General features: G+C 38.9%; 3 protein-coding genes across 6 annotated transcripts; 1 reads left to right on the top strand and 2 right to left on the bottom strand.

Moving 5' to 3' along the window:
- Positions 1–515: 515 nt before the first annotated feature.
- On the bottom strand, positions 516–8,160 carry wipi1 (WD repeat domain, phosphoinositide interacting 1). Of its 3 annotated transcripts, XM_010792053.1 has the most exons (12): positions 8,146–8,160; positions 7,779–8,053; positions 5,637–5,719; positions 4,228–4,421; positions 4,019–4,115; positions 3,727–3,824; positions 3,254–3,346; positions 3,111–3,181; positions 2,547–2,654; positions 1,882–2,046; positions 1,687–1,794; positions 516–995 (listed from the first exon to the last, which is right to left on the bottom strand). In XM_010792053.1, exons 2-12 carry the CDS (start codon positions 7,862–7,864, stop codon positions 836–838), a joined length of 1,263 nt encoding a protein of 420 aa, XP_010790355.1. In that variant the 5' UTR covers positions 7,865–8,053; positions 8,146–8,160; the 3' UTR covers positions 516–835. The 3 variants fall into 3 exon arrangements, with proteins under 3 accessions (XP_010790355.1, XP_010790354.1, XP_010790353.1); XM_010792052.1 differs by lacking the exon at positions 8,146–8,160 and having other exon boundaries at positions 519–995; positions 4,228–4,394; positions 7,779–8,139; XM_010792051.1 differs by lacking the exon at positions 8,146–8,160 and having other exon boundaries at positions 821–995; positions 4,228–4,397; positions 7,779–8,139.
- A 1,412-nt stretch (positions 8,161–9,572) lies between these two features.
- Positions 9,573–18,466, top strand: LOC104963459 (cAMP-dependent protein kinase type I-alpha regulatory subunit). Of its 2 annotated transcripts, none has more exons than XM_010792049.1 (11): positions 9,573–9,712; positions 11,233–11,448; positions 13,124–13,294; positions 13,398–13,489; positions 13,573–13,634; positions 13,868–13,914; positions 14,010–14,168; positions 14,747–14,807; positions 15,013–15,134; positions 15,722–15,821; positions 15,998–18,466. In XM_010792049.1, exons 2-11 carry the CDS (start codon positions 11,275–11,277, stop codon positions 16,168–16,170), a joined length of 1,161 nt encoding a protein of 386 aa, XP_010790351.1. In that variant the 5' UTR covers positions 9,573–9,712; positions 11,233–11,274; the 3' UTR covers positions 16,171–18,466. The 2 variants fall into 2 exon arrangements, with proteins under 2 accessions (XP_010790351.1, XP_010790352.1); XM_010792050.1 differs by having other exon boundaries at positions 9,574–9,712; positions 15,740–15,821.
- A 2,146-nt stretch (positions 18,467–20,612) lies between these two features.
- On the bottom strand, positions 20,613–23,176 carry LOC104963461 (protein FAM20A; the record flags this gene model as incomplete). Its single annotated transcript, XM_010792054.1, has 4 exons — positions 20,613–21,688; positions 22,752–22,811; positions 22,897–22,978; positions 23,067–23,176. Coding segments are annotated over 4 exons (523 nt in total), but the record flags the coding sequence as incomplete, so codon positions are not given.
- Positions 23,177–24,380: the final 1,204 nt, after the last annotated feature.

The raw sequence follows: 24,380 nt of genomic DNA, 5'->3' as shown, positions 1-24,380 counted from the left end.
TTTTAAGACCTTTTTTAAGACCCTTTCCACACATTTTAAGACCTCATCGCCACTTGGAGTTTTAACCGGTTACATTGGCGACACACTTTACCTCAAATTGACTATATACAGTATTGATTGCCCTTCCTCCTTATCTTCCAACCATTTGGACGCAGACTTGCATTTCTCCATAACGATGTTGTTTAACAACCGGCGTAAACGGACCTTCGCGCGCTATCAAGCAGTGAGCGTGCGATGTCCTGTTCAGATGACGTCAAATCCAACGGGATGCCATCAATAAACTACACAGAATCACACTACACACCTACGCCATGATTACATTCAGGCACACTGTAGAATACAACCTCTTTGGACCATTTATATACTTATTGAAAACAAGCTACAAAATGTAATACCTTGGAAAATGCCGTTTAATACTTTTTAATAGCCTTAATTTTCGCTAAATTGATTTATCAACTTTTAATACTTTTTAAGACCCCGCGGACACCCTGAATCAGCTAGGCAAAAAAATAGTATATATTACTTGCTAGAAATAAAGCAATTATTTTGAAAAAACACTAAAATAATAGAAGTATACTGAACCTGAATAAAATGTTATTTACATAACATCTGCCTGATTTAGGAGAAGTGAGAAGTTATTGAAGAGTGAAATGAGACAAGCTCATTTTAAGAAAACCTCTTTCTCACTTTTAATAACTTTAGCAAAACAGCTTTATGTTTAAAACAGGTTTTCAGGAGTTGTCAAACAAGTTGAAGTTAAACACACAGAATATAAGAGATAGAATAATGCGAATCACTCACAGTATGGTATATAGGGAGTAACACGGTTTTGAGTTTATGATAAGTATACTGTACCCATGAGTGTGGTGGAGGAGGGCGGGGTTGAAGGGAGAGCCACAGTGGCAGCGTATGATTGGCTGGTTGGTGGTGGAGAACCGTCCTCTGGATCCTCCTCTTCCTTCTCCTCTACCTGCTCCTCACCGGACTCAAACAGCCTGCAGCAGCAGAGAACACAGAGACTTTGAAACACACAACTCACTTCGACATAAGCACAAATTAATGCCACATTTTAAAGCTGAAATAATGGGTCCTAAAAGCTCAAATTAGTTAGCATTTGAGCTCTTTTTTCCCCCTTGTTTCAATTCAATCGTTTTTTGAATGGGTTTCTGGTTAGATCCTTAGAAAAATGGCCTGTTGTTAACACAAGTTTAAGAGAAATTGTATTGTTCTACTACATAACATATATCAGTGAACACCCCACGGTTGAATTTCTGAAGCCTCTATGTGCCTAAAATGTTGGCTGCTAACAAGTGGCTAAATGATTCTAGTAAACACCATCATGCCTAACATTAGCCGCCTTTAGCTTAGCGGTGTTGACGTGCAGTCATGTGACCTTGATGTTTTTCCTTTATAGCCTAATGTTAGCTTTTTACTTCTATAGCATTTGTGCTTCATAAATTATAAAAGTGGCGTTAATATGTGGAGATTTCTTGCTGAACAAAATGTTTGAGTATCATAAATATGTTTGTTACAGATCTTATTTCCTGCAATATTACTGCTTTGTTGAGGGAGCCTTTGCGATGCTAACTTCTAGGTCTATCTACAAAAATCCAACATCCGTGCACAACTCAATATTTGTTACATCTAGACATTTATGCAGGATGCTTCCCACAAAGACACACACACCTGTGTTTTTGGACCAGAACACACTCTCCTCCATCCTGTGGATCCACATTATAGATGTAGAGACACCCGTCTGAGGACGCTACCAGCAGGCGGGGGAGCTTCTGAATCCTGACAAACAAAACAAGCACAAGATGTTAAAGACTTATAAATACATCTGTTAAAAATCATCCCTCTCTGGTCGGACTTTGGACTCACGTAGCCAGGGCGCAGATGTTCTTCAGGCCAAACATGTTTAGGCGCACCGTGGCGAAGGCTCGGTCCTGATGCATCATGTCGGACACCTGGGAGGGCAGGTAGGTGCTGGCTGCCGAGAACATTTTACCCATGTAGGCTGACCATGTGGGGGACTCCTCATCTTGACTGGCAGGAAACAACATGGGTCATGGTTGAAGAGAGAATTGGAGGATAAAACCCTCTTTGTTTTGTCACACGTGCACACAGTACAGCACACACAGCGAAATGTGACCTCTGCATTTAACCCATCCTAGCACTGGGAGCATAGCAGAGGGTCATTTCATGCATTGTCCTTCTGTGAACCATGCAAGGGTCAGAGAAGGACAATGTATGGGAAGCAGACTCCTTATACAGAGAAATACACGGGTAATATGCTTTGAAAAAAGAAAATACATTATGTTTACGAGGGATACATTTAACCAGGGATCCAAAATAATACATTTTTATTTGGTTTTTAATGAAAGTACCAGAAACACTAACATTGTAACGTAGCTGGTAAGTCAGGTAATTAGTTGATCTACAGAAAACAAGCAGAAATACAACTGTGTGTGTGTTAGTGTGTATGTGTGTGTGTGTGTGTGTGTGTGTGTGTGTGTGTGTGTGTGTGTGTGTGTGTGTGTGTGTACCTGGGGCTGTGCTGCTCCAGTTTAAATATATGGACGGTCTCAGTGTTACTGGAGGCGCACAGGAACTGGGCGTCTGCGCTGAAGGATAATGAGCTGATGCTAACATATCTGAGACAGAAAACAAAAAAACAGTTAGGAATAAATGCACATTTTAGATTTGAAAATGAATGTGTGTAAGCCCATAACGACCATATTTAGCCCGTATGTAGACTTTTGTCCATGTTTTTTAGATTAAAACATGATAATCAAGTTGCAGGAGACAACCATACAGTTATCACTTTACATTACTTAGCATTAATGATACCAAAGATAATATTGTTTGCGTGCAAATACTATATGATGGTAAACAAAAAACGAAACGTAGTATGCAAAGTATGCAGGTTGCACGAAGTGAAGATTTGAAAATGAAAGTTGAACTGATGAGTGATAGGAGGCCGTTTAGACTGCAGTACTTCCTGTCACAAGCCCTTTGTTTAATCCCAGGCACACAACAGCCATGAACCATCTCGTCCCTAATTTTATTATTAAGATTTGATGGTACGATATGAAAATATAAATGCTAACCTTTTCATCCCTCGGCGAAATTCAAACAGTCTCTGTCCCTCAGGAACGCTGAAGACTCTGATAACGGTGCCCTGTGGAGGAGAGCGTGGTCAAAAAAGAGGATTGTGGGTAATAAAACTGAGCGTTAGTAAAATAATGCTCACCTTTTCTGAAGCGCTGGCCAGTTTGCTGCCGGAGGAATTGAAGGCGAGGGCCGCCAGGGGACTGTCGTGGGCTTGGATCAGGGTCAAAGTGCTCTAAAGGGGTAAATGTGTGGTTTTTTTAAATACATTTTTTCTTTTTTTACATTTTGTTTACAACATAACAGGATGGGCCTTAGCATATCACTTACATAAAAAAAACTTTAACAATTTAAAAAAAGGAAATAAGCAAAAAAAAGGAAATACAAAAAAAAAAGAATTCATACAAATAATAAACATTAAGTGGCAAAATATACTATTATATATATAACACATTTTTGTATATACTTTGAATTGAATTGAGATTTCGAGTTAGATTATATGTTTAAATGAATCAGCACCAACACTTCACTGATGTCCACACGGGGTTATCAAAATAAGTTAAATCAGCTGCATTTTCTCCTTCGCTGCTTTGTTTAATATCAATGTGTCCTCACCAGGTTGTTGGCATCGTACACGGTGATCTCTCCGATGGTGGCGCTGCCGGGGTACGCCAGGTAGGAGTTACTGTGGTTAACAGAGAGAGCGCAGAGACCTGCAGGGGAGAACAGAGGGGGATTTAGGCCATTTACCCCCAATGTTGTCCTTGTCGTTACTCTTTAACATACATATTTCATCAATAATTGCCCTTTCCTTTACCATATCTAATAATGTAAATGAAATGTAGGTCAGAGTCTCAGAAAAAGTCTTATTTTGACAATATATGTCTGTACAACAGCATGAGTGTACCTGTGAGGTTGGTGGGGGTGTTCAGCAGGGTCTTGAGTAGCTTCATGTCTTTGATATTGTGGATGTAAACCGACTCCTCCAGGCACACCACCAGCCTCTGAGATAATGGACACAAATAGATCTCCAAATATAACATGTATTGAAAGGACAAACAAGGATCAACATCTCTGAGGATTACAGGTCCAGAATCATCCATTTCCTGGCCTCACCTGTCTGTTGAGCCTGACGGAGAGGATGTCGTTGGAGTAGCTGTAGTTACAGATCTCTGTGCCCTTCTTGAAGTGGTAGACGTTCATCCGGCGGGGCATGGACAGACTGACCACCACCACCAGGCTGCTGGAGAACAGCCGCTCCACGATGTACACGTCTGGACACTCTACTGGGAGAGGGACGAGAGGGAGACCTTGGACATGGATTGCATATCACATCTCTGGTCAGTGAAGGCAAATACACAATCTTATGTCGTCAATTCCTATATAACTTCCTCCATTTTCTTTACAAATGACTGCGGATCTACTTCTCTCGTGCTTTGCTACCAACAAAAGGGACACTTCACCCTTAAAATACATACAAAATACAAATGTCTCATCAAACCCTGTAGGGATAAGTATTGTTTGTTTTGGTGTGAGTTGCACAGTGTTAGAGACATAGGCAATAGAAATGTCTGCCTTCTCTTCAATATAATGGAACTAGATGGCACTCTGCTTTTTAGTGTCTTAAAGCAGCAAAAATAATTTAAAAAATGAAACAGCAATGTCTCTTTCTAGAAATCATGACCTGATTACTCAAGATTAAACCCAGACTTGGTTGTGAGCATGTAGGAACTACTTTATTTCTAACAAACTACATCCGCCTACTGTATCACTGCCCAGACGGAAGTGTTCATCTATTCAGGAACAAGAGGGTTACAACAAAAACCAACTAACAACAAAACAAACTGGTTTGATAAATGGTATCCATGTTAATCGTACGGTGAACTGTCCCTTTAAGAGAAACTGTCAGTCCCCAGACAATGACAGCATTATTGTGCCTGAACTTCCTCAAAGATGACACCAAACGTTTTCTCTTTGTTGTTGCTTTAAAGAGTGGCACATTGAGCGTTCCTGTGTTTGCCATCTGCATGAAGAACAGCAAACATGCTGGGGCATGTTGTATGATCAAGGTGAACCTGACCACAGCTCAGATAGTGCTGTGTGGACTGCTATTACTCCTCAGTGTGACACTTTAGGGAGGGGAGCCTGAATAATAACTGTTGTGAATATGTCACACATGTTCCAAGTCACTAGAGGTGAATAGAGTACAAATCTTTAACTAAAAGGTATCACTTTAAAAGGTCCCTAGTTTACTTTCATAAAGACAATTGGGTTTTGTGTGACAAGTTTTTCTAAAATGTTATGTTTAAATATGCAAAACAGACATTATTTAATGCACATTTTTGGGTAATTTGTGAGACGTCTACTGACACAAATAGACACTTAGAGACTTTCAAAAATGTGAAAAAATTCCCAAATTGGGATCAATACAGTCTTTCTTCCCATAACTCTGAAAGAAAACATATTATAGAAGCGCAATAGACCAAACTCTCGACAATAGCATTAAAGCACAATGTCCATCTTACCTCCTTCGTGGATGCAGTCCAGTTTGTCCACAGCGGTGACGGAGAACAGCCGGTAGCCGGTCTTTGTGCCCACTGACAGAGAACTACAAGAAGAAGGAAAGAAAACACAGACCATATTACCAGCCATATCCACTATTGTTAAAGTTACCTTAAAACACTGTAGGTCAATTATAGTCCTCAATTTAAAAAAAAAGACTGAAACTTGTCACATGAAATCTGGTTATTTTTGCAGTACCACACACAGTTACAACACTTGATGTAGACATTTTGATACATAAAGTCTATCCTTGTCGGAGTAAAATAATCCTAGAAAACCTTTTGTATTTGTTTGGTATTACTAGAAAAGATTAGGGAATGGATTTGGTCAAAAAGAAGGAAGGACTAGGATTAACCATGCATACACACACACACACACACACACACACACACACACACACACACACACACACACACACACACACACACACACACACACGTGTAGAACTGCACAAAAATGGGGTAAAATCTATGTAATGGCTGCTTTATGCCATTGGCTTCACCTCTGTTAGTTTCCATTAAGGAAGTGTCATATCTCATAACGGTCAGTTTGTCCCATGATTTTCTATCAGACTATCTTATCTTGTTTAGAGAGCATAGCCATTAACAAAGCAGCTTCCATTGATATTAGTTAATCCCCCCTCTAATGGAAGCTCGCCTTATCTTATCATGGCTGAAGTTGAAAAGAACATGATGACAAGGAGATATAAACGCCAGGTTGACTGTTTGGCCATCTGGTTAGTTTTACAATCATCGCCACAGCAGATGTTGTTTTAAGCTGACACACCTGTATTCTGCTGGATCTGTTATTCTAGTTCATAGAGCCTGACAGTGGCCCTCTGCAATGTAGGTGTGAGTGATCAAAAACATTAAAAAAAATACATGACACAGGAACATCTGATTTCCAGATACTTCCTTTAGCATTGCTGAGAAAACCAGTTCATTCATTCCTGCATTTTAATTTCACCTTAACATCTTTTGTATTTTGTTATTGCACTATTTTACTACATCTGCGCTACGATACAACTAATGTGTATTTCTTTTATATGTCTTAATGTTACTGTTGCATTGTTGAAGGAGCCGGGGACATAGATTTGTATTGCCAACAATTACCTTGTGGCTGTTATACATATGAAAATAACGCCTTTGAATATTTTAACCACTTTCTAAGAATGTAATATGGTATGTTAACTGGTGTCATAAATCCAGGAGGTAAGCAAAGACAAGACAATAGACAATAGAGAATATACATATTTACATTAAGCATGTGTCTTATTGCACAATCGTTTGGTTACTCAGTGTCTAAATGTGCAACAGGCTTTGTAGATCAACACAAATTCCCTACTACACTTTAGCTAGTGAGGACCTAAGGACTAATCAACAAGTTTAAATACAAAAATAGAAGCTTGTAGTCACATTTGAGCCCCTCTCACACACACACAACTGCATGCTTTCTAGGTGACAGGAAATAAACCAGACCATGTGAATGACAAATAAATGTGCAACAGTCAGGTTTGCATGAGACATAATAGTCTAATATGTCTATTTTCACTCAATGGTGTTAAGCTGTGTCTTATTTTACACAATAGTTTGGTTACTAAGTGTCTAAATGTGCAACAGGCTTTGTAGATGAACACATTTGCCCATTTCAGTCTAGCTGCTAAGGACTAATATACGTTTAAATGAAAAACACAGAAGCCTGTAGTTACATTTGAGCCCCTCACACACAGCTACTTGCTTTCTAGGTGACAGGAAATAAACCAGACCCTGTGAATGACACTATACATATGTAACAGTCAGGTTTGATTGAGACATAATATAATATGTCTATTTTCACTCAATGGTGTTAAGCTGTGTCTTATTACACAATAGTTTGGTTACTAAGTGTCTAGATGTGCACTCCAGTTTAGCTGCTAAGGACTAATCTACAAGTTTAAATGAAAAACACAGAAGCCTGTAGATACATTTGAGCCCCACACACACAGCTGCATGCGAATCTAGGTGACAGGAAATAAACCAGACCATGTAAATGAGACTGTAAATAATTATGCAACAATCAGGTGCATGGAGGAGATTGAGTTCATGCTGGGCCCGCAGGTCGCTTACGTGGTGTCCTGGTTGAAGGAGGCACAGATGAAGGCTCGCTGCTCCTCCAAGCCGTCCGGAGCGTCCTGGGACTCCTGGGGCTCCATGGCAGCCGCCGGATCGCTTCTCCTCTCACTGGCCGAGGTCGGAGGCCTTGGGCTCGGGTCGATCCCCGCCGGAACCCGCTTCCCCTCCTCAGCCCCCCGACTCCAAACGCCACGATCACACTCTTCGGGGGGGAGGAATGTGCGGGCTGTTTGTCTCAAATAACCCGCATCATACACCGAGTGAACTGTCTAAAGAGGATAAAAGATAGACAATAACACCTCATTAGTGACCTCTTTCACTTGAGTCAGTCGAGACTGTTGTTATAATGTTATTAACTTACATTATTCAGACAGCAAAACAAAAACAGCTGATGGGAGGATGCGTCACTCTAACGCGCATCCCTATTGGCTGGTGACAACATGTAAATCTTCTTTCCGGCGGTTCTATTGGTCAAGATGTTTAAAGCCTCCCGTTGATTTGATAGTATTTCTGTCAATCACGTAAGACCCGCCTATTTAAGAGACTAAACTGTTGATTGGCCAATTATGCTTTCAGTCTTGTCACGAGGAATTGTTTTGATGATTTCATTGGATGAGAGACGATAAAGCTTTTTCTGCCCTGAAAAACTGTTAAACAAAGCTATTATAGATTTTTTTGTTGACAATTATGTTAGTTTTAGTTTGTCTACCTAAGCTTGGCTTTACATAGATGTATTTGTTTATTTATTTAACCTTTATGTTTACAAAATGTACACCATTAAACCATGCATTAAACCCATATCCAGATGTTGAATACTGAAACACTATCCTTAAAATTGTATTTATCTTTTAGACCACAAACGGTAAATGTAAATAGGACTGAGACAACTTGTATTCATTCATAAATAATACTATTATATTTAATATAATGCAAACATTGGTCATATTTCTGCATAATGAGTAGCCTAGCTTTACTTTGTATAGTTAAAATCCATGTGTACACAGAAAAGTACTCAGATCTTGTGCTTGAGTAAAAGTAGCAGTACCAGAGTGTAGGAATACTCTGTTACAAATAAAAGTACAAAAGTATTGGCATCAAAATATCCTTAAATTACCAAAAGTAAAATTACTCATTATGCAGATTGCTCCATTCCACAATTATTAATATCATACGTTTTGATTATAATTATTGATGCATTCAAGTTTGATCAAAGCTCGTTGAGGTTCAGCTAGTTTAATGACTTTGTATACTACAGGGTAGCTTGTGAATTTACTCCAGGTGGAACTAAAGTCTGACTGTGTTGATTATATTTCCCATCAAAATCTGTAAAGTAACTAAAGGTATTAAATAAATGTAGTGGAGTAAAAGTACACTATAAACCTTTGCATTGTAGTGGAGTAGAAGAACAAAGTAGCAAAACATTTAATTACTCAAGTAAAGTGCAAATACCTCCAAATTGTCCTTAAGTACAGTAGGCCTACTTGAGTAAATAGTTACTTTGCACAGCACCACTGTGTGTACAAAAACATCATGTTGTAAATGGACAGACGTTCAAGCACACTGCAGTGAACCAGGATGTCTTAATACAGAAAACACAGATTCCTGTTATCAGGCACATTTTTAATCAGATATAAATCGATTTCTTTCTTTTCTTTTTTTTTGTTTTGTTTCTAAACTATTTCCTTGACGTCACGATTTCCGTGCGGGCTCCTTTAAGGTTGCCAGGGGTTACGGGCTCACATGTCAGAACGAGGAGAATTGACGTCAGTGACGGCCGCTGATTGGTTCTCAGCCGTATCCGGTGGGGCAGCGGTCCAGGGCTCGGGAAAAAAATCGAAGCGAGGAGGATCTGGTAACGGTTCGCTTCGAGAAAAATCATCCATCCCGAGTCGCTATCGAAGGGCTCGGCAGGAATTTTACAGTTTCTTGTGAGTACTTGGCTTTCTTTCCCGTTCGCGGATCATATGACCTCTGCATAGGTGAAATTTGTTTCCTCCGTCTCTCGTTTGTTTATGATAGAACTCAAGATGGCGTCATTGGAGGAGAGCTTTGCCTTTGCACGGAGCTACTAGCCAGCTAGGCTCAAACTACACACACTCTCCCACACAACGTAGGCCAAAGACAGCTAAGAAAAACTACAAAGACATGTATTATTTCGTTAATGTGTTGCTAAATTGTTATTATAATTGGGTAGCTGTTCAGCATCAGTCTGCTAGCTGTTTCTTGGCTGCAGCCTCCTTATGAAGCCACCCTGACCTAGACGGTGTTACAGACAAGGCATTTGCTTCACACTGTCCTCAAAGGCGACAACATTTACTAAATTAGTCAAACCATTATATTGCGTTGGTATCCTCCATCCCCCCCAGCATACCTCGTTGTCACCCGATCAGCAAGGTCATTTGTGCATCGCAGTGTTTTCTCTAATATAATTGACAGCTCTCTTCTTAGTTGACAGCAGAGGGGAGGCTGCAGGTTAGCAACTGAATTAGAGAATTAAAATGTTAAATGTACAATTTTACTACCCTAAAATATGTCAAACTAAATTGGATTTACTTATAATTTAATGCAGGAAAGCCCAGCTGTTGGCTCTTGGCTCTTAATGTATCCCATTTGGTTTGAAAGCAGTATCATTGGTCCCTTAGTTATTCCTTTTGGTAGGTTAGGATTAAAGCAAGCTTTTAAAGTTTCCACTATTTGGTTAGTTGCATAAAGAGCCAGCCCTCATCTTTGATAACATGGCTAGTAAATCCCCTGGGCCTGGCCTGATTAGAAATGATCCGAATCCTATTATACTGATGCAAATGCATGATACACTTGGTCTTTTTGTTCACCCTTCTCAAATGTTGGTTAAATGAGGCCTTCCTGTTTTAGATTTCACAGCTAGATCAAGCTCTGAGCTATCTGAAGAAGCTTATATCACTGAGGCCAATCACATGATCTGGGATCTGTCAGGCTATTTGGCTCAGCAGCAGTACTGTGGCCTGAAATGAAGAAACCTCAAGCAAAGTGCACTTTATTTTCTGGGTTTGGTCTGTTTCACAGTGGATTGATTCACTGGCCTTTTATTCCACCATCTAAATCAAGGCCTTGTGTGTGACACTCAGATAGAGGGCTTCTTTCAGGCCTAGTGGAGAAGTACAATTGTTTTGAGTAAATAAACCAAGCGCAGCCTGTCCTAGTTTGTCGTCTGTGGTCAGATATGTGTGATCACATCATATGACCAGTTTTCTCTCCTGACACTAAGAAGCACTCAGGCTCCTTAGTGCAAAAACAACACCCCATCTCTCAGCGCTTTCTCACTCTGGTTCTATTTTTCTCACATTCTCACGTTTTCTCTCATCGCGGTCACCCCTACTCTTCTTGTGTCGCTCTCCGACTAATCCAGTAAATCCACTTTGTACAGCAATGATCTGAAATCGGGCTCCTGTTTTCCTGTTACTGTCCCCAGTACAAAGGTTAGAGGTCACAGAGCAGGGTTGCGGTTGTCGTCATGGCATCTGGAAGTACGAGCAGCGAGGAGGAGCGGAGCCTGAGGGAGTGTGAGCAGTACGTGCAAAAACACAACATTCAACAGCTGCTGAAGGACTGCATTGTCCAGCTGTGCACCTCCAGGCCGGACAGGCCCATGGCCTTCCTCAGGGAGTACTTCGAGAGGCTGGAGAAGGTTCGTGTGTGTGTTCGTGTTTGTGTTGTAAAGTAACTGAGTGAATTTACTTAAGTACAATTTTGAGAGACTTGTACTTGTGTATATACATTTGTGCTACCCTTCTACTTTTACCCCACTACAGTTCAGAGGTAAATAGTGTACTTTTACTTACATTTATTTAATATCTTTAGTTACTTTGCAGATTTGGATTAATGAAATATAATCAGCACTTAAATAAGAGTTATGTTACACCAGGAATAACACTCACAAGCTACCCTGCAGTAAACAAAGTCATTCAAACTAGCTGCACCTTTCCCAGCTTTCATAACACTTTAATGCATCAATCATTATAATCAAAACATATTATATATCATTCTGAAATGTGCCAATGTTCCTAATTAGTATTTTTACTTCTGGTACTTTAAGTATATTTAGAAGCTAATACTTTTGTACTTTTACTTGAGTAACATATTGATTGCAGGACTTTTGTTTGTAATAGAGTATTCCTACACTCTGATACTTCTACTTTACTTAAGTAGAAGATCTGAGTACTTTCTCCCCCCCTCTTTTTCATCATTGGACTGTGGACTCGATGCAAATCATTATACAGTATGTAGGCCTTTCCAAACAATTACTTTATCGACTTACCGTGCAATATATGAACGGGACCATAATCAATTTAGCTGACCTTGATACGGCTCGTTGTGTTCACATGCATGTTTGTTGACATAAGAATGTGGCCAACGTGACGCCAGAATAAACAGCAGGGTTTTCCCGACCATTATAACTCTTGGGAGTTGCGCTGACATTGCACAGTTTTGTTTACACAGCCACAGAGTCACTATTAATGATTAAGTTTTCTGTTTAGTTTTTTTTATTTATGTATATACCGGGACATGTTTTCATTCAATAACAACAATGTTTGAATATCTGTAAGCATTAAAATCTCATTGAGAGGGTCTACTTGTATAGTTATATACATGTTTCACTTTTTATTTTCACTATGTGTCCAAGTACAGAAATGTGGCTAATAAACTTTGAAATACATGCTTTGGACAATTCTGGGAATTTACCAAATGTACATAAACACTTGGATAAGGCTTGAAGAAGCTGTGTGCAGAAGCCTTTACTAAATTAACCAAAATTACAAGTTAAGAAATACTAAGGCCAAGTAAGTGATGCTTTATTCAAAAAATGTATTGAGTACATTTAAAACTCAACTGCACATACAGCAATTACAATTCTATATTACCACCACCATATTTTGCACAAGTGTTTCTAAAACTACTGCTTGTATGTTTCTGGCTTGTTTTAATTCAATGTAAGGCTCCAAGAAATTTATTTTGGAAATCTTTGATGGTTGATAATTCTTCCAATCTTTTTTTAGACCGTTTCAAATCTGTTTCAAAGACATTTACGATTGTTATAGTTTTCCTATTTTCCTTTTTAAATATATAATTTTTCGTCGGGTCAGCTATAATATCTCAGATATATTTAGCTACTCGGTTGGAGAAATGTAAAGGATATTATAACTTAAGAAAATCATTTTATTCCGTTTTTCCATGCTATATAACTTTTGTGTATCACTGAATTCCACAAAAGTAGATTTTATAAATAATATCCTGACTTAACTTGGATATACTGGACCAACTCTACCCTTTGTTGGCTGACCCCCTCCCCTTCTCCCTTGCAGGAGGAGTCCAAGCAGATCCAGAACCAGCAGAAGGCCAGCAGTTCCCGCTCAGACTCTCGTGACGAGGAGGTTTCTCCCCCCATGAACCCGGTGGTGAAGGGCCGCCGGCGGAGAGGAGCCTTCAGCGCAGAGGTCTACACAGAGGAGGACGCAGCCTCTTATGTCAGAAAGGTAGACGTGCAAGCAGCTCACAAAGAGTGTCGCAACACTTTAATCTACAATCTGATATGATCTGTTCTAGGAAGAGTTGCGTGACTTGTCTGTTGTTTTTAAGGTCATTCCAAAAGACTACAAAACGATGGCAGCCTTGGCCAAAGCTATTGAAAAGAATGTTCTCTTCTCACACCTGGACGACAATGAGAGGAGGTACCTGCCTTAAAGTTGTTTTGATAAAGCTCTTGAACGTTTTTATAACAGCTGGCTTACTCACAAATCTTTTCTTTTTTTAGTGACATATTTGATGCCATGTTTCCAGTCACCTACATCGCTGGGGAAACTGTTATTCTGCAGGGTAGGAGGACTTCATCTTGTTGTGATAAGTTGATCAGATCCAGATCATGATACTGTAGATATAATTATTTTTTTCAGAGTCACCTGTCATATTGCTATTGTAGATACTTTCTGTACATTAAAATTATACTTGGCTCTAAAGCAACTTCTGTTAATGTGTTGCCAACTCGGCAATAAATCTGAGTCTGATTGATGTCTTTGGGTAATGTTAACGTCCTCTTTGTATGCACACAGGTGATGAAGGAGACAATTTCTATGTAATCGACCAAGGAGAGATGGATGTGAGTGTTTGATCCTCTTCAGAAATAAACAGAAAACATTATTTTTGTCACCATTGGGTTTAAATGTCTCTATTTCTATCCTGCTTGTCTGCCAGGTGTATGTGAACAATGAATGGGTGACCAGCATCGGGGAGGGGGGCAGCTTCGGAGAGCTGGCCCTGATCTACGGGACCCCGAGGGCGGCCACCGTGAGAGCCAAGACCAACGTGAAGCTGTGGGGCATCGACAGGGACAGCTACAGGAGAATACTTATGGTGAGGAGGGGCTAAACATACACGCCCCCACCTACACTCTAGTATGTGGGGTGTGTATGTCACCACTGTATATAGAGTGTTACATACATGTAATATGTAGTAGTACAATGGGGACCTATTTACTTTAACTTCTTATTTTTGTACAAATATTTTTGTTTTATTGGATTGTTTTTCTTAACTTCTTATATTTTCCTGAATTATTAGTTTTTATTTTTATTGGACATTTTACTTTTACCTTTGTTTATTTAAATATTTTTGTTTTATTTTAGCTTTTTATTGCACATTCTTACTTCTCCTATTTATATACATTTTATTTTGGGAAATTTTTCTTTAGATTAAAATTTTTTTTTATTCTATTTTTCTTAAATGGAGCCACTGCATTAAAGCCAATTCCCGCAAGGATAATTAAAATATTCAGATTTTGATTCTGTTAATGCAAAGAAAGGCCACCGATTTTAGAGCCAGGTTGTAAAATGTTTGTCATTAATGTACTTTTGTTTAGTTGTGGGGCATCTCTCATATTTTTAAACGTGTTATCATTCATTTTTATACAATAACACAAATATCTTTCTCTTCAGGGAAGCACTTTGAGAAAGAGGAAGATGTACGAGGAATTCCTCAGGAAAGTGTCCATTCTAGGTGGGTTCGTTTTTCAAACCATCCCAAATCTTTTTAAAATGGAAGCACGTTACATGTGTATGGTGCTGAGATTAAAATAACCTAAAAGAGCATTTAAAAATACATCTCCTTAAAAGCATAACCAATAACAGGTTCAACCTTTTCAAATCTGATTTTTTACAGTGTTGTCATGTCAGCTGACTTCTCTTCTCTCCTTTGTTCACAGAGTCTCTCGACAAATGGGAGCGCCTGACAGTCGCTGATGCCTTGGAGCCCGTCCAGTTTGAGGACGGACAGAAGATTGTTGTGCAGGGAGAGCCTGGAGACGAGTTCTTCATCATCTTAGAAGTACTTACTTCATCACTGACTTACACACATGCTTTTATACATGTCACAGTTTTACCTCTAAACTCTGAGTTCTGTAATTGATTGTTGTCCTAGTTACGTCAGACAGTGTAAGGGATGTTGGATCCTCTTGGGACTCAATGCTGGTTTATATTTTCAGCTCTTTAAAGTATTACCACCTCTATTTGTTATCGACAAATGCACGCCCTCTTGTGGTGATATGAAGAGTTGCTTCATCATAAACATGTTTCGATCTTTGAGCCAGAAAGGATTAGTCAATTAATTGATAAGTCAGTCAACTTAAAATGTATACTTTGTGTACAATTGTGTTTGTAACAATTTGACAAATGTTGGTTCCAGCTACTTAAATATTATATAATTTTTTTTTGCGTCTTCCAAGTCTAGACATTTTCATTGGTGTGATGCAATATGAAGGTGTCACATTTGATGGAAATGATAACGGGTTGATGTTTTCATTTCAGTGTGAATGGGTCTTTTGAGTGTTGAACTAACAAATAATTATATTAGAAATCGACTTTTCTAAAGAAGAAGATATTCTGATTAATGTGCTCATGTAACTTAAGGTGTAGGCTATGTGTTTTTCTCAGGGTTCTGCAGCTGTGTTGCAGCGTCGCTCAGAGAACGAGGAGTTTGTGGAAGTGGGGAGGTTAGGACCCTCTGACTACTTTGGTAAGCACGAAAGCTTCATCACAGCAGTCTGTATATGTATTACTATTTCTATTTAATTGATATTGTTTTGCGGTACCGTTTTAAATAAAAAAGCAAGGAAACACTTCCTGTCACTATGACACATGACCAAAGTGCAGTGTCTTCATGTTATTTGACTTTCTGTGTGTGTTCTCCAGGTGAGATTGCCCTGCTGATGAACCGCCCCCGCGCGGCCACTGTGGTCGCCCGCGGGCCCCTGAAGTGTGTGAAGCTGGACCGACCTCGCTTCGAGCGCGTCCTGGGTCCCTGCTCGGACATTCTCAAACGAAACATCCAACAGTACAACAGCTTCGTCTCGCTGTCCGTCTGAAGGGTCTCTCCTCCTCCTCCTCCCTCAACCCTTTCCCCTCTTTTCTCCTTTTAGACCCAGGGTCCACCAATGCAATTTGCTTTTTGTCACTTTCTTCTTCTTCTTCTTCTTCTTCTTTCTGTTTCGGCTTTTATCCCTTTTCGTTTTACACACAGAGATCATTTTGTTGTTAGCACCCGTCACGCTGAGGTGACTTTCAGCCATTCACCAGCGCTTGTACCAGCTGCTGTACGCTACCTTGTAGGCACAGTTACATCACACGTTACCTATGTTATATTCGCTGGTTACGCTTTCTTTTTTTGACTTAAACACAAAGCAGGATTGTTAGGAGATCTGAAAGACATTAGGGTCTCAGACTGCTGAGACAGGACAATCAAACTTTACATGGCGCTTTTAGTGAACTTCTTACAGATTTAAGTTGTAGATTGAACAGAGGACTTATTTTCTCCCCGTTAAAGAGTTTCCTTTTGGACATCATTTAGCCCGATTTTAGATACACGGCGTAGAGAAAAACCTAGAAACTGTATTAAAAAAAAAAAGGCAGGACGAATATGATTGAATTTTATCAGACGTTATTTAGGTTTCAGCTATACCATGATTGGCACGATGAGAAAAGGCTGTTTTGCTTAGTAAGCTTGTACAAATTATAATTTGAATGTGCAGCTACCAGGCGAGTGCCAAATGTGGATTATTGTCACAGCGCAACGATGCGTAGCCGTGGAAACGCAGTGCGTGCCCTCAATATTTGGAGCTCCAAACAGGAAGTAGTTACTGTCCTCTTTATCGGTAGAACGACCATACAAGAACTGCCTTGACTACTCTGAGGAAAAATAATATAATATATAAAAGAAAGCTAAAAAAAAAAAAAAAAGAGTATTAAGTGTATTTCAGTATTCAATTTTTTTAGTATATACCAAATAACTTGGTCACTCTTCTGCTATGGTTTGTAATCAAAATGTTATCATAGTATAGTTAAAATTGATCATAGTTTTATTATTATTATTATTATTTTAATTATCATGGACTAAATGATACATTTATGGTTTGGAGTGATGGTGATCTAAAAAAAACTATGTTTAACTGTCTTTTGTAAACACTTATTTTTCCATAAATTCTATTTTAGGTGTCCAGTGCCACAAAGTAAATAAATGCTTCTTCTTGTCAACCGACAAAAACAGTATGTAATCGTATTGTGTAAAACGTCATGGGTTAAAACTTAAAAAAAAGAATAGATCAAATGGGTTATTCCAGGTTTATTGAAGTGAAGTCTTGAAAAAAACAAGATGGTTTTATGGGTTTTCAGGACATCTGAAGTATTTATGTATGGAAGCGGATGGGCAGAGTGAGCAGATATTTATTTAAAACTAGTGTCATTGCTTATTGCCTATTTGAAAAGGTGGCTGTCTTTTCATCAGAGTAGCTTGTGATCTGTTCTCTATGCTTACTTGGCATGATGTTTTAGGCATCCAGTGATCCGGTATGAATGGAAAGCGTGTATTAAAAAAAAATCCTGCAGCTGCTGCGTGCAGAAGCAGGAACTTTGTCAAATATTTGGTTTGTTACTCCCTAGCTTAACTGCTTCATGACTATTTAGATGGCATATAATGTTTAAGTCTGTTTTTGTTTTTTTAAAAGATCTTTACCAAATCACACAATGTTGACTTCTGGATTATAGGCTTAACTCTTCATTCCTGCCTCACTTGTCTGTTACCAGAAATGACATAGAACCAGTCATGTGTTTCTGTTTTGTCTCATTCAGGGCACTTAAATGCGCTTAAGAATCGAGATGTATGTTGTACGTCCAAAAAATATTTGATTTTGGTGCCGATTGCAGGGTATAGTCAAGTTAGTGAGAAGAGTTTTTTTGTTAATGGACATGAGTAATATGTAATTTTCTTTACAGTTAAATCAATCATCTGATCCCTATCCTGATCCACAGGAAATGACTCCGTTAGGGGAGCGTGGGTTTGACTCACCTTTTATCAAAATATCGATTTCTTGTAAATAGCAGCATCATTGGTTTTAGTCCAAAATGTTTTTAGCCACACTGCAATCGTCCCGGTTTGCCTTAGCTTACCTAACCTGGGCTTACAGTAGTAGTCAGTCACTCCTGCTAGCCCGACCTCCAGTGAGTTTGTTAGGCCTGCAGCGCAGAGAGAGCTGCAGGCGACCAGAGGACCATTCTTTTTCTATTCTACCCTGTATTCAGTTTGACCTCCTGTATGTGCAAAGATGTTTATCCTTTTGGTATAGATTGTTCCAGATGGCAGTTTAAGCAATAAAAAAGTAAAAATAATTCAGCTTTGTGTTGTGTTTTCTTCTTTTATGTTTCAACTTTTTTTTTGTTATATTTCAGGGTTGAAAAACACATATACGTTAAATCATCGATGTCACAGTCTACACATTACAGTTTTTATTTTCCTAAGTAAAAGGCCAAAGTTAATTGTGTTAATATATACTTCAATTACTGAAAGTAGAACTATTGGATTATTATTATTTTGTATATTTAACTTTTTCCGTCTGGAGATACTGTCATTGATTCAATTGAATTAGTCAAATATGTTATGAATTGTAAATGTAAAAATTGGCAAAGCTAGCTATCAAATGAATGTAGTGGAATAAAAAGTAAAATATTTGCCTCTTAGTTGTAGTAGAGTTTTAGTTTAAAGTAGAAGAAAATCGAAATAAAAGTAAGTTTGTAGGCCTTCAAGTACCTCTAAAATGTTACTTTTATAACTGTGCTTAAGTAGAGACAATTATTCAGGACATTATTAATGTTTTTTACACGGTTTTCCCCAAAAAATAAAAGCCTGGAAATAGATATATTTTTTCGCCTCTGCGAAACAGGTGAGAAGGGCATCATGGTTGCACACAGAGGTCTGTTATCTGGTTTATTTCCACTAAAGAGATTCAAAAATACATGTTTAACTCAGATGGGAAGTCTGTTCTGCAACAGTATCGCCGACTACCAGACGTATTACAAAGGTAAGTGTAGTTAGATAATTGTTTATGTTTGTTAGCTAGTTAGCTTGTAACTGGCAGATGTCCTGACTCGGTGTAACTGGTTGTAAAACATACAATACTATGTAATATTTTTTTGAAGCTATGTAAGAAAGCACAAGGGGATAATTTATATCCAAAAAAAGCTAACTACCTTGTTTGCTTTGAATAATTCACCTAAAACTGCACACTTCACCATGTTTGTTGTAAAAACGTTACCTATGCTATGCTAATGCTAATTCTCGCTCTCTGACAAGTTGACTAACTTTACACGTTAATATGGTTGTAGTTCAAGATGCTTCCAGTAAAGTATTTCCATTAAACGGGTTTTAACTTATCCTGTCTAAATAATGTGGGGTGTATTTTAAAGTAAATCTTAATAATAATGGTTACATTGGGTACATTGGCTCTGAAAAGAGATGCAACATGACATCTGTCCACCGGGGGGAGACATGCCACTGCTTAATGTTTAGAAAACAGCAGGACAATTTTGATTTATTCCTGCACCAAAACATAGTAGAAATGTAGAAACATACTTTTATAGATACAGTCTATGACTCATACCCACATGTTAAATGTCAACCTTTCCTCCATTTTGTCATTATTTCTCAACATTCTTCATCTCGTTAATAATCACATTTTCCTTAAAGAGGATTTTGATCACTTCAGACAATTTAGATTTGTTTCCACGTAGTATATTTTCAAATAATGAGAAACATTTATAAATGTAATTATTGCCAATTGTCCTTTGCTCTTGGGAAACGACCAACATCTGCAGCTTTGACATTATTGCTATTAGTTTTTGGAGTTGGAAAAGTTTGGCATTTGCGTTTTCACTTTTTAATCTGTCATTCTACATTTTCAACTGGGGTTTCAAATGTGAATTCCTGTTGCTAGATTTCAGTGAAGATACACTGTGGTTTAAAGGTATTTGCCTGGGGTAGAGAGCACTTTTTACGATCTCGACTTATCAGCCTTACTGCCTGCCTTTTTAAGCTGATGTCTGACTTTATTTGGCATCTTTCCAAACGTTAAGATCTCTTAAAAATAGTTGTGGTTGTTCACCTTGTGTTACATCACACACAGACCTGGATCATATCAAGTCTGTCGGATAGGAACACAGAAAATAATGAAGGCCAAAGCTCAAAATTGGTTACAGATGACACACACATTCTCATATTCATAATAACAAAAATGTTGGCCTTAGTTCAGGATTTTCTATCATGATATGATATGACACATATTTCACATTTACTTAAGGTTAGTCATTACTGCGTCTCAGCCTGTTTTAGTGGACTGTGACGTGTTAAAGCGGTTTAAACCCTCTGATGAGACAGAAGGATTTACAAGTCTGGAAAATGGGGTGGAGGAAACTAAATGACTGTTTTAACGGAAGCACTTTTCTCACACGCATACATCTACAGACACACTGTTACAGGTGATCATTTCTCTTCAAAATAACTTTATTTAAAAATTAGAACAACACAAAGACACCCACACGTTTCTCTCTAAACCAACATATTCACCAGCATTAATTTGGCAAACAACTGATCCAGTGCATCGTAGCTCTCTTTTATTAATAGTAACTCCACTGCTGAATTTGATGCGTGGTAGGACTCTTATACTTTAGCTTAATTCATTTAATAAATAAACTCCATTCCCTGATGCTTCTTTTTGGTTTTTAACATTGGTTTTTAAGGGTGCACTTTTGGGCTTTTTAATATTATATGTTCAATGCATTTAGCATACATGTTGGCAAGGCTGCAAGTTTTTGCTTCCTAAAGCTCAACCTCTTATAATAAGTGTTGAATAAACGGTGTAGTCAAAATACAGACACTCAAAGGCTTAAGGGCTAAACATATCTTCATTGAAGCCCTTTTTAAAACCGCCGTGCTTGATCCCACAGCCATCTGGATTTCAATCTTGATGTACCTGACGTCGTGTTCGTGGACATAACAAAAAGTCAGTCATAAAATGCACCCTTGGGGGAATTTATGACCATTAAAGATGCAAAAGGAAATAAAATGCACAACTCCCTCTGTGATAGGAATTTGAGGCCTGCAGTGATTCACGGTCTGAACCTCCTCAACGAGATCCTTCTCTGACAAGCTCAGAAGATTTTAACCCGTCTTCCATTTATGGCTTGTTTCTTAAATCGAAACCATCTGAGCCTTGTTTTTCTTGCTTCGCTTCATCATGAAGTCTTCTGCACAGAAACAGCTATGAAGAGGACCATTTCGTCCTGTGCTACCTGTCCTTCTTCATCTCTGTGTTGATCTGAGGTGTCGCTGTGGATTTAACAAAGTCCTTGGTGATCACGTCCTCCTCGCCCAGCCTCCTGACGCAGCGTTGGACCGCTCGGAGGACCTTCTGTAGCCGGCGGTCCAGCGCTGAGAGGTGAGGCTCCGTTAGGACGGGCTGTAGAGAGTCTCCCTTCAGAGACTCCCTCATCACATCGCTCAGTCTGAACTCTGGTCGGGCCAGGAGCTGCAGACGCACCAGAGTGGAGCGTTTTATCCTGAAGATAAGATAAGATAAAATGTACTTTATTGGTCTCGATTTGGGAAATGTTTGCGTCGCAGCAGCATAAAAGGCAAGGCATTGCACATAAGTAGAAATTAAAAGAGTAGAAAAAAACAATTCAAAAAATTACTATGTAACAATTAAAATGTATTAATCGCTTTGTTTGGCAATTGGACGGTTTCTAACATAAATTGACAAATGAGACCTTTCCAGACTTTCTCTGTTGTATATAACAGCCTGTAGACTTAAGGCGCTTTTGTCAGATAAATCCAAAGAATATATAGTTTATGCACGTTCCCAAGGACATCCTGTTTTTCAGATCACTTAAAGCATCAACATAGCAAAATACAGGCCGTTTCTCAATCTCGAGGAAACTGGCTTCCAAGCCAAAATTCAAGGATGCTACATCATCGAGTGCCGCCGAAGGACTGTTCCAATCTCCAGCATACTTGGAAGTCCACCGAGGCCGCGTCCTTGGTTTGGGGGTAATTTCGAGGCTGCACATGGGTAGACTTTGCGTCCTTAAAATCCCCACAATGCTTTGCGCACGGACCAATTTCCCCAAATCTGTGGCGGAAAATGTAAGGCGGGGCCTCTCATATGGCGCACACCTGCACACTTGCTAGCCTGTTCCACTCTTCGTTTTCCGAATGCCAGGAAGGATTCTTGCCTAGCTTCTGAAGCAAGTGACTCGGAAGACATGTGCTACCAAGCAAGCGTACTCGAGATTGAGAAATGGCACAGTCTCTTTAGTCGATACCCTTATTAAGCAAACACTTTGGACTGATAAGGCTTGTATATTGGTTAGCTTGCGGTTAGGGTTATGACAAGTGGTGTTGATTTTAACCAACAACAATTATGTAAAGGTATAGCTAAGGTAAGCAAGCCTTGGTCGCTTTGTAACTTTACAAACTAATTTGGTAATGTTATTCTAAATATGAACCACTAGTGTAATAAAACGCCACTGTTGTGAGCCATGCTCGGAGCCCAACAGGATGCAGTTCAGTTAACGGACACTTGTGCTATTAATAACCATCACTTCACATTATTTCACTTACATGCAGCACTGGGATAGTGGAGCCAGGATGGACATCTCATCTTGAGAGTGTTTCCCAAACCTGAGCACAAGATGTGATTTAAGATAATGAAACCACAACGGATCATTTTACAATCATTAAATGATCTGTCAGGTTTTAGTCTCACCCTCGTGCATTGTCCAAGTGGAGAAGGAACCCATCGTCCCCAAATTTAGTAAAAATCTCATAATGGTGTCTGTCCATGTTGCCTGTAGCAAAGTTAAAGCACAGTAAAGTAAGAGACAGTTAAAGCTTGAGTGCCAAAGTGAAAAGTAGATGATAAAGTGGATTAAATACTTGTGAGGAAGTCGAAGATGGACATGTCGATGATGTTGAGGAGCCTGTTTCCTGAGTTGTATGGATACTGTTGTTTCACTGTGTCACAGTAGAAAGGATTCACTTCCCACCTAAAAAAGAACAGACAATAATATTTGTTTTCAAAAATTCTGATTCAGGAACTGTTTACTGCATTTGAATGTTTTTGCCTAGATTTTTGGAACAACTTCAAAAAACGGTGTGTCAGCTTATTGTTAACCTCAAAGGTTAGTTAAATAGAGGATGGTGTAGAAAAGAAAGAAAGGGTCAAATTAGACGAAGCACTCTTCAACCTCTAACCCTAATTACGAAAGTCTAAAACCAAAGAGATGAACATAAAAACATTTCTGGGAAACACTGACATTATTCTTTGTCTTTTGTTTTTGTACTCCCCCCTTTTGTTTTTGTACTCCCCCACTTCACAATGATTTATGTTCTGTATTTGAATCTAATTTACTTAATCGCATCTTTGTTTGATGTTTAAATTGTACTTTTGTAAAGCGACTTTGAGTACTTAAAAGCGCTGTATAGATTTTTATGTTGTTGGAAACCACCCACTGTTCCAACCGCAATGAAGGCCTCAGTAAGAGACGGTAGATTCCCATCATGCTGTTTTAACTAAAAAATGTGGGGAACATATTTTCAACAATAACCTTTCTTCATGGATGTACACTGAACAAAAATATAAATGCAACACTTTTGTTTTTGCTCCCATTTTTCATGAGATGAACTCAAAGATCTAAAACATTTTCTATATACACAAAATAACCATTTCTCTCAAATATTGTTCACAAATCTGAAAAAATCTGTGATAGTGAGCACTTCTCGTTTGCCGAGATAATCCATCCCACCTCACAGGTGTGGCATATCAAGATGCTGATTAGACAGCATGATTATTGCACAGGTGTGCCTTAGGCTGGCCACAATAAAAGGCCACTCTAAAACGTGCAGTTTTGCTTTATTGGGGGGGTTTAGCGAATAGATTTATATTGTGCAATTTTCCAAAATCACTTTGGTTTCTCAAACAGCATTTCTGTAAACTACGTGTATTCACTGCATTTCAATCTCTGCCTTTAACGGCTCTTTGTAGCTCCAATAGCTCCAGCCCGCACCCTCCCTGTGAGCACAGTGTGCTCTGATTGGTCGGGATGTTGTGAATCACGCTGAGCTCCGTGGATTGTGGTTTCCTTGTTTAGCGACAGCCAAACTCACCCTGAGCACACACAAAGTCACAGCCGAAGTAAAAACAATAAGTGTGGCTTGATATTGAGTAAGAAAAAGGTTGATAAACGCTGT

This window comes from Notothenia coriiceps, unplaced genomic scaffold, assembly GCF_000735185.1.
Source record: "Notothenia coriiceps isolate Sejong01 unplaced genomic scaffold, NC01 NC01_scaffold00036255, whole genome shotgun sequence".
Classification (NCBI taxonomy): Eukaryota; Metazoa; Chordata; class Actinopteri; order Perciformes; family Nototheniidae; genus Notothenia; species Notothenia coriiceps.
Note: the sequence above shows the minus strand (reverse complement) of the source record. Positions and strands in the feature narration are given on the sequence as shown.